Source organism: Lactuca sativa, chromosome 6 (assembly GCF_002870075.4).
Source record: "Lactuca sativa cultivar Salinas chromosome 6, Lsat_Salinas_v11, whole genome shotgun sequence".
In the NCBI taxonomy this organism is placed as follows: Eukaryota; Viridiplantae; Streptophyta; class Magnoliopsida; order Asterales; family Asteraceae; genus Lactuca; species Lactuca sativa.
In genome coordinates, this window is record NC_056628.2 from 90,174,360 (window position 1) to 90,192,288 (window position 17,929).

The 17,929-nt window shown below is 33.2% G+C and overlaps 1 protein-coding gene across 1 annotated transcript; it reads right to left on the bottom strand.

The window, feature by feature from the left end:
* Positions 1 to 680: 680 nt before the first annotated feature.
* On the bottom strand, positions 681 to 3,960 carry LOC111912051 (probable magnesium transporter NIPA1). Its single transcript, XM_023907801.3, has 8 exons — positions 3,637 to 3,960; positions 3,251 to 3,307; positions 3,014 to 3,104; positions 2,729 to 2,889; positions 1,900 to 2,027; positions 1,682 to 1,819; positions 1,446 to 1,538; positions 681 to 1,025 (listed from the first exon to the last, which is right to left on the bottom strand). Exons 1-8 carry the CDS (start codon positions 3,764 to 3,766, stop codon positions 846 to 848), a joined length of 978 nt encoding a protein of 325 aa, XP_023763569.1. The 5' UTR covers positions 3,767 to 3,960; the 3' UTR covers positions 681 to 845.
* Between the last annotated feature and the right edge of the window lie 13,969 nt (positions 3,961 to 17,929).

A 17,929-nucleotide genomic window follows, 5' to 3' on the forward strand; every position in this document is an offset into this window, starting at 1 on the left:
GCACATAGATAATTCGATCCAAACCACATATGCCACTGTCACGTAAGATGTGGTCTTGTAATGCCCAAGATTGGGCCCTCGATGCAACAAATGCGTAGGAGGAAACCTTGTAGGCCGAGTACAAACCCAAACCATCGAAACGAATAGGTAAGGAAGCCAAGCGCCACTGAATGTCTCCAAAGAAGGGGCCTCCACATACCACCATATCCTCGATAGACCTGCGCAATCCTTTGTCAAAGAATAACGCTGCCTCTTCTATGTGTATCGGCTGACATGTCCTTAAACCAAAGAAAAGTTTTTGCAATGCCCATACATGATCCAAGCAAATAGAGCTCACTATGCGGGTCACATAGTTGTGGAAGAAGGCCCGTCAAATCAACAGCATTGACCGCTCTCTTCATGGTCAGCCCGTTAATAAACCCTGCGTCTCTGCTAACAGCCCCCCAAGGAGCTTCACCCCCAAATAAGGTCTCCCTATATCCGTTGGGAATAAATCGGCATGAAGCTTCCTACCATCACAGGAGGGCCAAAAAATCTCCGTTTTCTTGATGTTCAACTCCATAACCAAAAAGGATGAAATCTTAATATTTCAGTTTTGAGATTGATTTTTATTACATGAATTTTGTAAACAGAAACAAAGTTTAAAGAAATGAGATACATACTTAATATGGTTCGAAAAATTGCATTTACAAATTTTAGTATAGAACATAAGCAAAGAATTTTCGCTTCCTGAAGATAATTTAACCCATTTGTAACATTCGGCTGCCTTTTATGAGTGTTCTATTGCGTTACTATTAACAATACCTCTAGCTATGTGACTTCTACTACAATCATACTTTGTCATGTCAGAGTTCCAGCTGGCTGGAGTTCCTTGCACTCGTGTTTGTACTTGTGTCCAATAGATTTGGACCCACACGTGAACCCACCATATCCTTAGTTTTGTGAAGAAGAAAAGTCCCACATAAAATTGTCACAAAACCACAAAATTCCATAGCAATCTGTGTTCCATTCTGATCATTCCAGTCCTGTCATCATGCCAACGATCACAAATTTGATCAGAAAGTTCCATAATAAATGGAAGTAAAACTTTTTGTTATTTTTTGATTTGGTTGTGTTTGTTACACATGGCAAAACATGAGTAGACTAGACTAAAGTGGAGAGTCTGTTACATATCACACGATTGGATTAGACCAGACTGGACTAGTCTAGACTGAAGTAGATGAGACGGGAAAGATTTATAAGTATATTTTTGATGATAGTGGTGATGACATTCATGTCTTCTGCATATTCAAAAGATACAGAGAAAAGTCCATGCCACACCTTTTTAGATGGGACAAAAAGTTGCAATTTGTCCTATAGACATTAGTCTATCCCAATCCTACTTTAATACACAATACATCATCGTTTGTTATGTCTTGTATAACAAATGGGGCATTGAGAATCACCTTGAACATGATTATGCTAGCGAGGATGGTGAGGGTAGTAAACATGACATAGTACACCGGAGAAACCACATTTGTATTAAACGTGTCTAGTGCCTGAAAAGTGAAAACAACCCTTCGAATTTAAGAACATCAAGATTTCATGATAATAATAAAAAATTTTGGACTAGGGCTACACTACAATAATGTTTTCCTACATTTTTTACGCTATAGTTATAACAAAGTCATGTCCAACATACCTTGTTCAAATAGTTTAGTTGCATAAGACAAAAACCAAGAAGTAGCAAGGTAAAAATCCATGTTTCGAAGTATATAAACTGATTATGTCCTGAAAAAGATAGCTTAATGGCAATTCCAACTGCTTTCACACACATGACCTACATTTTTTAGAACATTAGGAGAGTGATAAATATTAATGAAGAATGAAAAGAAAATAAAATATAAACAGAAGACAAACCGTCAATGATCCCGTAAGAGAGCAGATTCCGACATATATGATTAGATGAGTTCGCCCATAAAGTGGCTGGTAATAGTAAATGAGTATGCCAACAAGAACAAATACAAATGACGCGTAGACTATAAAGCCTGTTAAAACCATACAATTATCCATTATAATGTAGTACCAAAATGTTGTTTCTTGTTTACTTAATATGATAATATCGACATGACTTAATCTGGTATGAATGTTTCTTTTCCCCTTAATGCAGAAAGAACTAAAGTCAGAGAAAAGAGGTTTTCTATTAAGTCCTAACACTAAACATGTTTGTCAACATTTACCTTTTTCTTTTATATCCCCAAATGCGACGTCACAAACAGAGAAACATGGCCAAAATGGTTTCTTAGAGCAATTCTAATCGTAATTTTGTAATTTGATATTTGAAATAGTCTTAAAAAACTTAGTGCCATTAGAATATATCAAATTTTCGTAATATACTCCAACCACTCATTTTTATCTAAGTTTTTATCAATTTGTCTTCACAATATTGCCCTATTCCTTCAATAATATTTCACTGTTATAACTACATACTTATACTTGATAAATGTTATCAATTTTTTAAATGTTAACCTAAGTAACTCCTTTTTAGACATATGATCGATGCATGCTTAAAAATTGGCAAACAAATATATGCGGATCAATTATTTAATTTTTAGAAAAAGTTTTTGGAAAGATTATGCATTGGAGAAAGTTTGTGATAATATGTTTTTGCTAAATAAAGGTTAGTGAAAAACATATCCTATATATTACTCATTAGCACGCCAAGCATCACATGAATAATTAAGGATACCTGGCTCGGTCGCGTAGTTCCACACTTGTTTGACTGAACTAACTTGCGTCTCGTGTGGAGCATGCAACACAATTGTGGTTGAACCCACCAAGCAAAGCACACACCCTACCATACCAAATATATGCATCCGTTCCCCCAAAAAATAATGTGCCAAAACTGCGCTGCACATATTATATATAAACAAGCATAAAAATCTCACCTTATTAATTATAAGCTTTCCTAGATTCCAAATTGCAAAATAATAACAATTATTGGAACGAAAATGATACCAAATAGCAAATATACCTGACAATTATGCTTAAAGCTCCCAAAGGGGTAACAAGAATAGCCGGAGCAAATGCATATGCTGCAAAATTTGCTATTTCGCCGAATATCACTGCAATTTCATAAATGAAAAAGAAAAAATTATCATAAAGATCTAATTATCAAGCAACAATATGGATGGTAAATAGACAAAGTTATATAAAAAGTCCTTTTGTTTATAGACAAATAAAAGCCAATAGGGATGCAATTGGTACTTACTGCTAGTCATCCCAACCCACCACATAGGTTGCTTCAAGTATGAGTGGCCTCCTGAACCTGAAACAGTTCCCCATAGCAATAAGTTTTTATATAACATAAAAGTTGCTGCTTCTAAAGTGTATACAAATGATCACGATTTAAATTGTTATGCAATATTATTTTAACAATATAGTTTTTGTGTAACCTCAACTCTTAAAATATATGGTATTAGGATTGAATATTGACGTACACGAAGATTAAAATTAAACCAAGGTTTTGGATTGACAATGATTCATGATTAAGTTGAGCAACATAACATATATGGCATATAGTCCTTTATATACACATTTATAGTATCTAAAACACAAAGAAAAAGAGAAAAGAGAAAAAAGAACTAGGATTTGAACCTGCTCTGGTTCCAGAAGCACCAGCCTTAATGAGACCCTTTTTCTTGATAATAAAGCTAGACCCAATAAATATACTTGATGCCAGAGCTAGAATAAGTCCACGAATATTATCAGATGATATTTTCTCCATTAAAAATGGAGAAAATATCAAATAGCCAAATTCAGTGCAGAAAGTGAGAGAGATTACAATGTGTAATATGATTCACACCGTTTTTTTTAAGGTTTTGAAAAAGAGGTTAACTTTCGTAACCTTTATATATCAATAGCGGAAAAGAACATAAAAACAAGATGGTGTGTGTATATGTACGTTTAGTACATCTATAATCTCTATCTCTATCTCTCCTATAATCTGTTTCCCTTTGAGAAGAGAGACGAGGTTTTTTTTTTTCTTTTCAAGGGAATAGAGAGTGGGAAGCAACAAATAAATTTTGGGTATGCCATTGCCAGGGGTGAGCATGTAAAAATAAAAATGAATATAATTATATATAGTCAACTCTCGCCACAAATTATCTTCCCAAGGATCTGGCTTATTCCCTCTATGTGTACCCACATTATTCCCTCCATGTCTTTAGCATTAGCATTTGTTATCTCTAAAAAGTATTAGTGTCATGTTTTTAATGCAAAAGCCGTTTTTATTAACAGCTCATGCGATAAATTCATTAAAATGGTTGTTTTGAACATATATTCTTTGTCTCTCATTATATATTCATCGTGACAAACCTTCAAAATTCAAAACAATTCAGTCAAAACCTAAAATAAATCCTATAATTAAACAAAACAGAAAAGTAACAGAAAGAAATCCTGGAGGTTTTACTAGTTGAATCAGCGTATAAATAAAAGAAAGAGTCACTTCCCAAGGAATTAGCAACAACTGAAACTTCGTGAACAAATTACAGCCCACTAAGACAATTCAAGAACAGTCCGGGTGATAGGAAGCTAGAGAACACAATAACCGAAGAAAGAAGAGAAAACACCAACAAGAAACACAACATATGGTGGGAAATAATTACAACCATAGCGAGAAAGGATCACTGTGTTCTCCCCCAAAATCATTATCCTAAATCCTAATTAAGTTGAGAGAAACCCAACAGGGATTTGAGAGAATGAGAGTATATAGGGAAAGAGTAGGAGTTGCCCAAGTGATATCAACCCAACATAGATTAAGGCGGTGTTCTAAGAAAAAAAAAACTCTAACAATTTATTACCTTATAAGTTAATACGTGAGTTAACTTATGAAAAAATGATTTATTAGTATTTGCCACTGTTATAAGTTAATACGTGAGTTAACTTATGAAAAAATGATTTATTAGTATTTGCCACTGTTATAAGTTATTTTTATTCAAACATTTTTTTTAATTTATAGTAGTGGAACTGCTAAGACCATCCACAATGGGCTATCAAAAAGAGTTTGCAATGCCACTAAAAAAAGACTTTGTGGCTTGTGCCACATTGGGTCTTTTTATATCTGTAAAACTTACAGGTGATTTTATGTTATTATTTTAATCAAACAATCAAATTAAATACTAAAACCAATCAAAATTAGATGGCTCGTTAATTTCTCTTTCCAAGACTTGATGAACGAGGCTGAGTTGGCATTTCTTTGCAAGATCTTAAACTTGCACCATTGTGCATGTTCTAATACGTTAATAATCTGTTTTGAAATACCCCTTAAACGTAACATTTCCTTTTAAGTTCCCATGCCATATAATTTTCAACTTCTTTTTTGAAACATTTTTCTCGGTGTTGTTGTTTGATTGTTTTGTAATCATTTGAAGTATAATAAAAGTTTAGTTATAGTTAAATAATTATTGAACAAAAAGCATATATTGGGGTCATGATATTTCCACTTGATAACTTTATCCACCCACTTAAAAAATAAGTGTTTAGACCCTTTTACCCCTTAGTTTAAATTTGGAGAGTGGAGAAATATCCTTGACTATACGGTTTCAAGAGAATCACCTGATGTTGCTTCCATGATGCATTTGTCATTGCTTCATCACTACTGTTCACCATTGCTTTTTCATTGAGAGAAAGATTTGTTGGTTCTTCATCAATAATCATCTTTGAATACATGGTAAGTTTTCAATTTGTTCTTTCCTTTACACCTCATGTGGAGATCTTGTGTAACGTCCCAAAATACTAATAAAAGTTTTCGTTTTTTAAATCATCAAACTCATACATCATGTGTCTCAAAATCAATCATAATACAATGTATCAAAATCATCAGAGTAAATATTCATCGATGCGGAAATCATAAGGGGATTATGTGCAGTCACGTCGGACCCTTCCCTTTGGAACTGGAAGTACCTGAAATATATTTAAACCACAAACCGTAAGCATAAAGCTTAGTGAGTTCCCTAAAATACCACATACCATACAAATGGGCCCAACCCAATCATGCCAATGAGCCCAACCAAACATTCATATAAATGGGCCAAGTCCAACGCATAATAAATAGGCCCAACCTAACATATAAATGGGCCTAGCCCAACATACAAATAAATGGGTTTCCAACGTAACATATAATACATGGGTCCAACCCGACATACACATGCAAGAGTCAAAAAGACAACTAGCATCCTACACAGTCTAGTGAGAAAACTCATCTGTCTCACGAGATCAACTAAAATAGCTCACTGCCATGCAAACAACACTTCATCACACCTATCAAATCAAGAAAGGTCTCACCTTAGTCTAACTTCCAAAACTAGACATTTTGACAAAAGTCAAACAAGGTCAATAAGTCAATGGTCACGGTCAAAGTCCACGGTCAGCATTTACATTACCTCATGGTCACGTCATGAAATCAGATCCCACCTAGTCCCCACTCAGTTATGATTCAACTCAACTCAAATCCACTCATAAATGATTCAGGCCATCGTCACATCATGATGGCCATAGCCTCACGTCGTGAAAGAGCCAGTCCAAAACAGTCAGGGAAAATCTATTCACCACGTTGTAACCACCAAATGGTCACGTCGTGACCCACACAAAATGGGCATCTTAATGCATTCAGTCCTAATCCTTTAGCTTATGCAATCCAACTTTCTAGAGGGTCTTATAAATCTAAAATAAACCTAAAAATCGATGCTTTATGGACATGCATCTCTAGATCTTATTTTGGGTCAAAATGAAGAAAATCACCAAAATTCACATACAAGGGTCCAAAACACATTTCATTTCCAAATCTACACAATATGATAAACATAGGACCTCGAGGATCCATAAAGTTGGCCAATGCGTTCATTACTCTACCATTTCCAAATGTACACACTTATAAAGGTCCAAACTTGCTCAAAATGAAGCTCAAAATTGGCCAATGCGTTCATTACTCTTCCAATGGCTCTTTCTTCCATCAAAAGCATGCACAAGTACCAAAATAAGCTAAAAATAGAGGAGAGGGATTAGGTTTCCTTTTTCTGGTTTGGAGGTGATGGAGCCTGAGAATGGAAGAAACCCTAACCCTTCACTTCCTTTAAATAGGGTCCAAAATCCAAAAATTAGGGTTTCCATTTAATTAGGTGTCACGACGTGACCCTTATAGAGTCACATCGTGACACTTCAATGGTTCAATCCACATAACATGATCATGTCACGAAGTGAGGGTGCTTCCTTCACGTTGTGACCCCCTTCAAATCTATATTTTACTTAATTTATTCGTACCTCTAGGATCTCGATGTTACATCCTAATTGCTCAATGTCATGTACACATATTCTTCTTCTTTCGTTTCTTTTTAATTCTATTCCATTTGATTCTAGAACTCTTGAAACTAACCCTCTTATTTATCTAATTATTGCTTGTCGTCCAAGACATGTTTAATTTCCTAATCATTAACGACAGGACTACCCAAACCAAAACAAATACTTGGTAAGTTTCCAATATTAAGTTCAAGGGTAAAAAGGTCTAAACACTTACTTTTTAAGTGGAAATATAAAAATGCTAAGTGAAACCCTTTAACTAAAACTCATCATAATTTAATTAACAATTTCTTTGTAAAACTCATAAAACACAATTCTTTCATTTATAAAAACTTGAATAACTCAAATAACAATCCAATGGAAATATTTTTCTTATATAATTATAGTATTAAATTATAATATTATATCTTTTCAAACATCATTTAAAAGCATAAAATCAAAAGTCTTAAATAGTCATAAAAGTCTAAGGTACTCTTGTCTAGAGCGATGTAGTCAGGCCGAATCACTTAATTTATGAAAAAAATGTTAATAAACACCTAGTAAGCGAAAACACTTAGTGAGCATGCACATAAATCACACAATATATCAATCATAAGTGTTAGGGGTCAAGATCCTGAAATATGTCTAGGATCCCAGATCTTAAAATAAAATCAGGATCCTGATTCATATGTTGTAACAAGTCAGGATCCTAATTATTACTAATATTATTTCCCTACAAGATCAACGGATATATTTCTTGTTTATTATTTAAATGTGTAGAAATGGTAAACACAAGGTGCGTCTACACTAAAGAATTGCTCTAGTCAAAGCTTAAAATATCAAGTCACTTAGTCAAGGCAACACGCAAGGTCATGTTCAAAAGTATCCCAAGAATATCGAACATCTTGTTAGTCAACCTAGGCCATAAATACTCATGTATAAATCATAGAACACATATCTATAGCAATTGAATGACTTGTACATGTATTCTCAAACACATTTCTATAATTTACATTTTGATTAATAAGATTAAATAAGGCAGGTGATCATTATCACCTCCCAAGGTTTTATGTTAGAGATCCAAGCAAGGATCAAGGGCTTTCCTTGTAAGATCACTCATGTCCCTTTCATTTTCACATTCACATTGATTTTAACACCACAACCTCTCATACAATTCGATTGATATTTTCTAAGTCATTTTTCGACCAAAGCAATAAGCATACTTTGATCACATAGTAATTGAAAACTATAATGCATAACACTTAAGCACATATTGTTAGTACCGAGAGTTGTAAACAAACCAAACGAACATGAACATGAACACGGACTTGTTCATGTTCATTCGATTAAGTTAGCTGAACAAACGAATGAACACGAATGAGTTTTCTTGTTCATGTTTGTTCATTTAACAAAATACTTTGTTCATTCGTTCGTTTATATTAGTGAACATGCTAAACAAACATAAACGAACAAAGGTGAACAAACACAATTGAACATAAATGAACATATAATATAGTAACATAATAAAAAACAATTGAGCATATATACACTTAAACACGCAAACATAAATGAACGTAAAAAAAAATAAATGAATGTTCACAAACATAAATGTACGAATCAGACCACTGTTTATGTTCGTTCATCTAACTAAACGAATGAGAATTTGTGTTCATGTTCATTCATTTATGAAATAAATGAACATAAACGAGCTTCCCGCCGAACAGTAGTTCACAGATGATTCGCCGAATGTTAGGTTTGTTTCAACCTAAGTACCAACACTATACTAGAAAACTTGTGATATGATTAAGAAAACAACCAAGAGATTCCAAGGACAAACTCTTCTTAGGGGGAGAAAAAGAGAGAGTTTTCAGTACCGAAAAATCTAAGTATTGATTATAATTTACACGATGCTTTTCAAAATTCATTACCTTTGAAGAAAATGAAGAATGTACCGCGTAATGGTTAGGATGTGACACGCTTGGTCAAAGTCAAATTCAACGGAAGTCGATGATAAAACATGGCACGTCTAAATGATAGGTGCGACGTGTGAACGTGTTTGGGTAATGAACACGTGTAGCAAGGGTAAAAGATGTGGCAATTCTTGGATGAGTGACGAAGCAAAGACGTGGTGCGCATGTCGTGCCTATGGGATACGTGGATGTGTATGTCGACAAGTGGGTAGACATGACATGTGGCGTGATTTGGGTGAAACACTTAGACGTGACACTACCAATAATGGAGCACAACGTGTATCCCTGACAAGCCTATATAAACATTGAATATATGATGTCATTCGTTTCAGAAAGTTGGATGAGGATTTCCAGAGGCTCGTAACCGAAGGAATGATATTTGTAAGAACCCAAAAATTATTTTGACTTTGGGTAAATAATTTACCAAAAGGGAAATTTGGTCATTTAGAGGAATTTCATTAATCGAGAAGAGGTAACTTTATGAAATGAGTCAAGATAAGTCTAAGCCACTTTAATAAGTTTAGATAAGGGAGTTCAAGAGAAGAAATTCAAGAGATGGTGCATTTAGGTCATAAAGGATAAAATGAGAATTTTATGCTTTTTGGGCCAAGTTTGTGGCTTAATAGTTATAAGAGCTATAAAAAGATAGTCTAAAGTGACTTGATGGAATTGTAACACTCATCCCCACCTTCACATGGATGGATAGATAGATAGATAACTGAAAATTGATTTAGAACGAAGAAGTTATGAGTCTTTGAAATTACAAGAAAATTTTCCCCAAACTAGAATGAAATCACGAAGGATTTGCTGAAATGCAAGCACCACGACACGGTAAGGGATTTACCATGGTGCGATGAGCAAAGCAGTAAACCTTATAAATTAAAATTTTGTATTATAACATTGAAAAAACATAAAATTTAATTACTTTTATTTAATAGTGCCAAAATTTTTAAATAATCATTAAAAGGAGAAGAAAAAGAGAAGTGTGGACTTCTAGTTTCATCCAATGGGTAAGGACGGTCACAAGTACATAAACATGCATTTATAAGGTTGCAATTACTTTATTACATATTTACTTTATGAATTATTAGATATTTAATTTATAAAGTACTTTATTACATGTTTATGCACTTGTGTCCGCTCCTTGAACCGTTAGATGTTTACTTTATGAACAATTACATATGGACAAATAGAATTACTTTATTACATATTTACTTTATGAATTATTAGATATTTATTTTACAAAACAAATTAGACACAAATTATTAAATATTTACTTTATGAATTATTTTATTACATATTTCTTTATGAATTATTAATTATTTACTTTATGAATAATTACAGTTTATATCATTATGGACAAATAGAGTTTACATCATTATGAATAATTACAGTTTATATCATTATGAATTATTACATATTTCCTTATTGATTATTTTTTTATTTTTCAGTTCCTTTCAATTATACAAGGAAATGTTTTCATCTTTATGGACAAACAAAGTTTTACACTTCGGCAACCACACGAATAATAGAGTCGAGAGTCAACATGCTAGATTTAAAAACTACTTAGATTCAAATCACTTCAAGTTGCATAGATTTTTTGAGTATATTGACAAGACAGTTGAATCACAATACACAACCATAAAAGGAAACCTTGAAAAAAGCTGAATCCAAGTAAAGCATTTCCACACTATAGACATTTTCAAAAGCTTATTATGTAAGGTTTCACAACATGGTTTACAAAAAATGCTCCAAGAATTAGATCGACCAAAATTTCAAAATATAACTGAGGCCAACTGTGGGTGTAAACTAAGTCGTATTTGTGGGTTGGCTTGTGCCTACAAAATTTTAGTTTATTAAAATACAAGACGGAAAATACCCTTGGAGCCAATTGATTTTTTTTAGAGGAGACTTGAAGTAGAGAAATCTGTGCCGGTCACTCGATATGATGAATCGGCTTTTGATGGTGAAGCAGACCATTTAAAGAAAAGCTACAATAACCAGCCAAACGATGTGAAGGCTAATTATCTTCAAAAAATGATGAATATATGGAAGTCATCACCTACTATGGCTTCTAAGCCTGCTATTCGTACAAATACCGGTGGATGTCCACGAGCGAGTACAAAACCATCACAAGCAAAACCTCCAGTTCCGCCAACTCAAGATCCTCTAGTTTTTCTATGTGTGCACCATATTATTTGGGGCTAATATGTTTGATTTAAACCAACAACTAGAACTGGAGAGGCACAATACGTATTCGTTTGGAGAATCTTCAATGTTCAACCAGGAACCAACGTATCAAAGATCATACTTCAACTATGCACTTATGGATGATATTTCAAGTGAATTTCAAGCATATATGTCAAAAATACAAAATTTGGAAGGAGATGGACATTGTGGATTCTGGGAAGTAGCTGTTGCTCTTGGTTATAGTGAAGAATTTAGGCATCAAATTCATACGGACTTATACAAAGATTTATTGATGCGCATTGATGATTATAGAGTGGTTTTTGCAAATGACATAAATACCATTAGTGAATCGTTGAATTTCTATGGAACACCCACGATTCGAAAATATTAGATGATTATGCATGACAGTGGTATTCTAATTGCTAATAACTATGGTGTTATTGTTCATTTCTTAAGAAAGCTCAAATCTTCAATGTCTTTCCCACTTTGGAGTGGTCCACAAGATTTCACAAATCATCCAATTATAAATATCGCCCTCCTTAACGATTTTCATTATGTTAAGGTTGACTTACAAAAGGGTCATCGAAAGGCTAATATTTCTTGGATATGGAATATGCACAAATCAACATGCTCTACTGGATGGCACACATTGTATCATGCTCGATAGAATGCTTACGTTCCACCATATAGACCATGCAATAATCATTGTCCTAAAAGAGTTAATGTATCAGATAATTAGTAAAATGTAAAAAATTTTGTTTAATAATAACGTTGTATGCTTACGTTGTATCACACTCAATCGAATGTAAAATTTTAATTTATCCATATTTAATATTAATTTATTTAATAATAACATTATATGTTTAATAATAATGTTGTGGTGACAATCTTTAGAAAATTTTCCTTTTTAAGTATAAAATTCTAAATTCTAAATTTTGTTTTAATATTTGCAATCATCTCTAATTCTCTGTTAGTTAAAAAATAAATTTAATTTGTTGTAGACATGGTCCATATTATGAAACTCCTCAATTAACAAAAGGGTAGCATTAAGATCATTTATTTAATGTCTTAAAAAAATTATTTTTTAATTCGATAAAAAGAGTACCATCAAAACAATTTAAAAGGAAAAAGACGAAAAATACAAGATTTTTATTTGTTTAATATTATGTAATAATAACAAAAACAAAAAAAAAAGACAAAAAAACAAAAAATATAAAAAACAACAAAAAAACAACAAAAACACAAAAAGAAAAAAGAAAAAGGCAAAAAAGGGGGTACATTGAGAAATCATTGAGGGTACATAGAAAAATCACCTAAAGAAAAAGAAAAGAGAAGTTAGATGTAATTTGTGTGTTGTTAACGAAAATTCAGAGTTATTTGGTTTATTTTCTATGTAAATAGTACATAAGATGAAACATGCATAGCAAAGTATCTTTCTTCTCTCATCAGCGACAAGAAACAAACAAAAAATGTGAAGAGGCTCATTAGTTTTTATCTCTTCTTTGGCCAAACACCAACTTGTTAGACCAATTCTGTGTCTTCACTTTTGGTAAATAGCAACTTCAATTCCCCCTCCTTTGTGTCGTCGAAATTATAGACAAAATGCAACTATACACACCCGTGCATGCAAAGATCAAGAATACATAGCTGAAACATTCAAAGCACGTCTAACTCATATGCTCACCGATTTTGGGGAGAAAGACTAAGGGTGAAAGTTGGAGAAATAACTGAGATTTCATAAGATTTAAGAAAAATAAAAAGGCGAAGGTGAAAATTTAAATTTCCTGGTAACGTGATTTGATTTTCTAGAATATAACAGTAACTGTGGAAAATGTCATGTTTAAACCTATAGACCCTCCCCAACCCTACTTTCCATTCTAAGTATTCATTTATCAATTAAGTATAAAAGAAACACCTAGATATATCTTAACATATTAAGTTTTATCCATATTAAGTACACTAAGTTAAAAAGAAACACCACCAAAGATTTCTTGATGAAATGATGAGATAGAATGTTATGTGACGTTGATATGTAAGACTATGGGAAGATCATAGCTTTCACATGAATGATTATGAGAATGTAGATAGAGCGAATGAGATGATGATTTCTTCGAGGGTATGATTAAGATTCCTTGTCAATAAGTTTATGATTTTTTAAAGAATGAGATTATGTGTGGTCAGGGAATATTCAGAAAGGTTTCCAAGAGTGGAACAAAGTAAGTGGTTTCTTTAAAGAACCTTGATACGCAATTTGCAAGGGATTATGTATAGGGAATTCATATGGGATTATTGTAATCTGCGAGGGATGCATGAAAAGAAAAGTTCCCAACGGATTCATGGGGGATCAAAGTGAGGTGACTAAGTCTAGATGATTGTACACCAGTAAGATCAAAGTATCTTGTCACCCTAAATGAAAGTTGAAGTTATCATTTGTGATTAGACTGTTTGGGTCTAAATGAGAGGATGAGAATGGAGAGGTAGAAGGTGGGAAGAGATAAGAATAGAGGATGGGAAGAGTATGAAAAGGGTTAAGATATGAGATGAGGAGAGTAGATGAGCTGAGAAGAGAAGATATGAGAATTGAGTAGATAAGTTGAGAAGAGATGAGAATAGAGTAGATGAGATGAGAAAAGATAAGAATAAATTAGATGAGATGAGAATGGATGTGAATAGAGTAGATGATATAAGAAGAGTTGAGAATAGAATGGAATAGATGAGAAGAGATGAGAATAGAGTAGATGAGATGAGAAGATATAAGATTAGAGTTAAAGAGTATGAGACGAAAATAAAATAATGGAAGAGTATGAGAAGAAGAGAACATAGTATTAGAGTATGAATAAATGAGAATAGATTAAAGTATAACTTACCAGATTTGTGGTCTGATGTTGTACATTTTCATGTGTTACAGGTTCAAGCAGTTGCCGTTGTACGAGAGGGGATAGAAGCACTAATGACTTCGACTAGAAGTAGGTTTTATGTTCGGTTTCTCTTTGTTTCTTTAAATTCTGGTTATGATTTATTGTAAACCCAATAACATTGTGGGATTTAAAATGTCTTTGAGATTTAGATTTCCGCATTTTTACAGAAAAATCTGATAAATCACCCATAATATTAGTTGAGAAAAATCGGGTTATTACATTTGGTATTAGAGCCATAGTTTGAGCGAATTTAGTTCAGGATCTCCAGATCTAGACTTTTATTGTGGGAAATTAGAAGAATTAGAGTGTTTAGGACCACAATTAGTGATGAACACCTAGGCCCTTTATGTTTATAGTTGGTGTTATTGTACACGACTAAGAGATAGTATGAACTGGTTCTTAATAAACCATGTTATGAGATTTTAGGTACACATCTATACTTATGTGTAGATAAAGAATCAAAGAGTTTGATTTAGTAGCTAGATCAACCACGAAGGTTTGGGTCAAGTATGTCAAGAAGAAGGAATGAATGGTCATTTTGCAAAATTACATAACAAATGGCTCTCTCTATGTAAAGAGATGTTATGTGTGTAAAAAGATTGATATCATGGTTATCATGATAAAGAGATGTATTAAAGATGATGCATCCTAGTAAGTGGACCATAGTTAGGGCATGTGTCCCTAAAAGAAAGAGATAATAGAGATAGAGATCAAGATACAGGGAGGGGAAAAGGTAGAGACATAGAGGAAGAGAAGAGGTAGAGATAAAGGGATAATGGGAGTGGATGTAGAAAAAAAAGACAAAGAAATTGAGACATAAAGATAGAGATATGAAGAGATAAAGAGATAGAGATATAGGGATTGAGTTATAAATATAAAGAGAATGAAAAGAGATGGAAATATAGAAAGAGATAGAGATAAAGATGTGGAGATAGAGATAAAGAAGGGTAAAATAGAGAATAGAAAGAGTAGAAAGGAAGGGACATAATGAGTAAAGGGAGTAAGAGAAAGAAAGAGAAAAGAAGAGAAAGTTTAGTGAGAATGTTCCAATGTTACTTTTTGGGAACTTAGGGAAGTGAGAAAATGAGTCAAGACTTCTATGGAAGTAAGATGTAATGCTTAAAAAGTGAGAGGACATATATTAATAATGTGCCCATAAAAGAAAGATTTAAACATGTGTAAAGAAAAAGAAATGGATATGTAACTCCTAAAGTGAGAAATGTTGGGCCCGTGAGATTATTAAGATATGTGTAAGGTGACGGTTCGCTATGTGGAACAATTAGAAAAATAAGAGATTTAATCTTATGTGTAATAAGGGGTAGTTAAAGAAAGATTGTAAAGTTGCATAGAATGGTCAAAAGTTAGTAAACTCGTGATAAGAGTCAACAACTGGAGTAGAACTATAGTAGAGAATGCGACAACCGAGTGTCGTAGAGAAATGAGAAGTTTGAAATATTATGAGTGTATGATTTCCCGATGTGAAAGATAAGTATGTATGTTAATATATATATATATATATATATATATATATATATATATATGTATGTATCAATCATATATTTTTAAGTAGAAGTGTGAAAGTGATAGAAGTTGGATGATAAGCAGTTGAAAGTCAATGGAAAAGAATTCCCAAAAAAAATCATGTAGAGGATTTGGTTGTGATAAAAGAGATTAGAAAACATGTGAATCAGGGAATGGAGTGGAGATATTGAAACTATATAAGTATTGTGTACATGCAGTATTATGGGCATATATCACTACATACACATGATACTTATTGTGATTCAATGGAATCATAAAGTGACATACGGATTAAGTGGATTGAGATGAGAAATGCTAGCATGGTATTCGGGAAGAATTTTCCATGTATGGATTGAGACTTTGGGTCTCATGAATGGTACAAGTGTAGATGTGAAGGTTTGGTGTACGAACACTAAGTGCTTATTGAGCAGAAGAGTCATTGTTAGATGTGACAGTTTAGAATGAATGTGAAGTGAACAGATATGATATTGCACAAAAGAATTTAAATAAGTTAGAAAAGTGGTGGTGTAGCCACCTATGGAGTCATAGTTGCAAAGTGGAAGCCAAGTAGGTTTATAACCTATCTAAGAATGGATGGTCAAGATTATGTTGGTCTGTAACTACACTTGTAAGAAAAGGAATGAAAAAAAATATGGGCATGCTTATAGTTGTGTATAGTGGGACAAAATATGAAAGATAATGTTATATAATAAATGTGTTTACATAGGAGTATATATGGTAATAGATGTTTCAAGTCAACCATTATTAATATTTGAAGGTTTAGTAAGTGCATTGAGAATGCAAGAAATGTCAAGTAGATTGCCATTTTGTGAAATGGGAATTAAAAAAGAAAGCAGCCATAGTATAAAATCGTAGAGTGAGAGAATTTCTATAGAAGTTATGGAAAGATTCTGAGGACAGTATTTCTTTAAGGAGGGGAGATTGCAAGAACCCAAAAATTAGAAAGATTTGACTTTGCCTGAAGAAGTGACCAAAATGGAAATTTGGTTATTTAGAGAAATTTCATGAATTGAGAAGAGGTAACTTCATGAAATGAGTCAATATAAGTCTAAGTAACTTTTATAAGATTAGATAAGTGGGTTCAAGAGAAGAAATACAAGAGATTGTGTATTTAGGCCATAAAGGGTAAAAATGGCAAGTTTATGCTTTTAGGCCAAGTTTATGACTTAATAGATTAAGACCGACAAGTTCTTAGTCTGAAGTGACTTGATGGATTTGTAGAACTCATCCCAAATTTTGCATGGATATAAAGACCACTAAAAATGAGTTAAAAATAAAGAGTTTATGAGTTTTCGAAGTCCGATGAAAAATTGTCCCAAAACTAGAATGGAATCAACTAAGGAGTTGTGAAATATAGACACCACAGCACGGTAAGGGCTTTACCATGACACGATGGGCAAAACAGTAAAATGGACGAAAGTCTCATCACGAGTAGAGGGAAATGTAATTTGCACCGTGGCATGGTAATACCACGATGTGGTTTCGAAACTAGGATGCTATAAGAGAAAGTCATGGTGAATCGGTTAAAGGGAGACCACAGCCTAACAAGGCGCATCACAGAGCGGTAGACATATCAGGACACAGTTTCATAGATCAGAGAACAGATTAAAAAGTTTTAAGGGTTCATTCTTGAACTATTTTCTCCCCAAATCGATTGAGAGCTGCAAGATGTCAATGTTGAGGCCAATAAGATATAATATGAGCTAGAGACGGAGGATTGCAAGGATTTACATCCTTCCATATTAAGGTAATGATTTCTCCTTTTTAATGAAGCTTTTTGTTTCAATGGTGAAATTGTCAGTTTAGTTGAATTACTTGATTTAATAGAATTGTAACTGAATAAGTATGTTATTGGGAGTGTTTAGAGGCTTTGAACAAGCTTTGTATATCATTTTCATGGTGAAGTCCATATGTGGATAGTTAGGATTTTAAACCCTAACTAATGAGAGGGATGAATTGATGTAATAGAGTTTAGAGCATAATGAATTTGGTAGA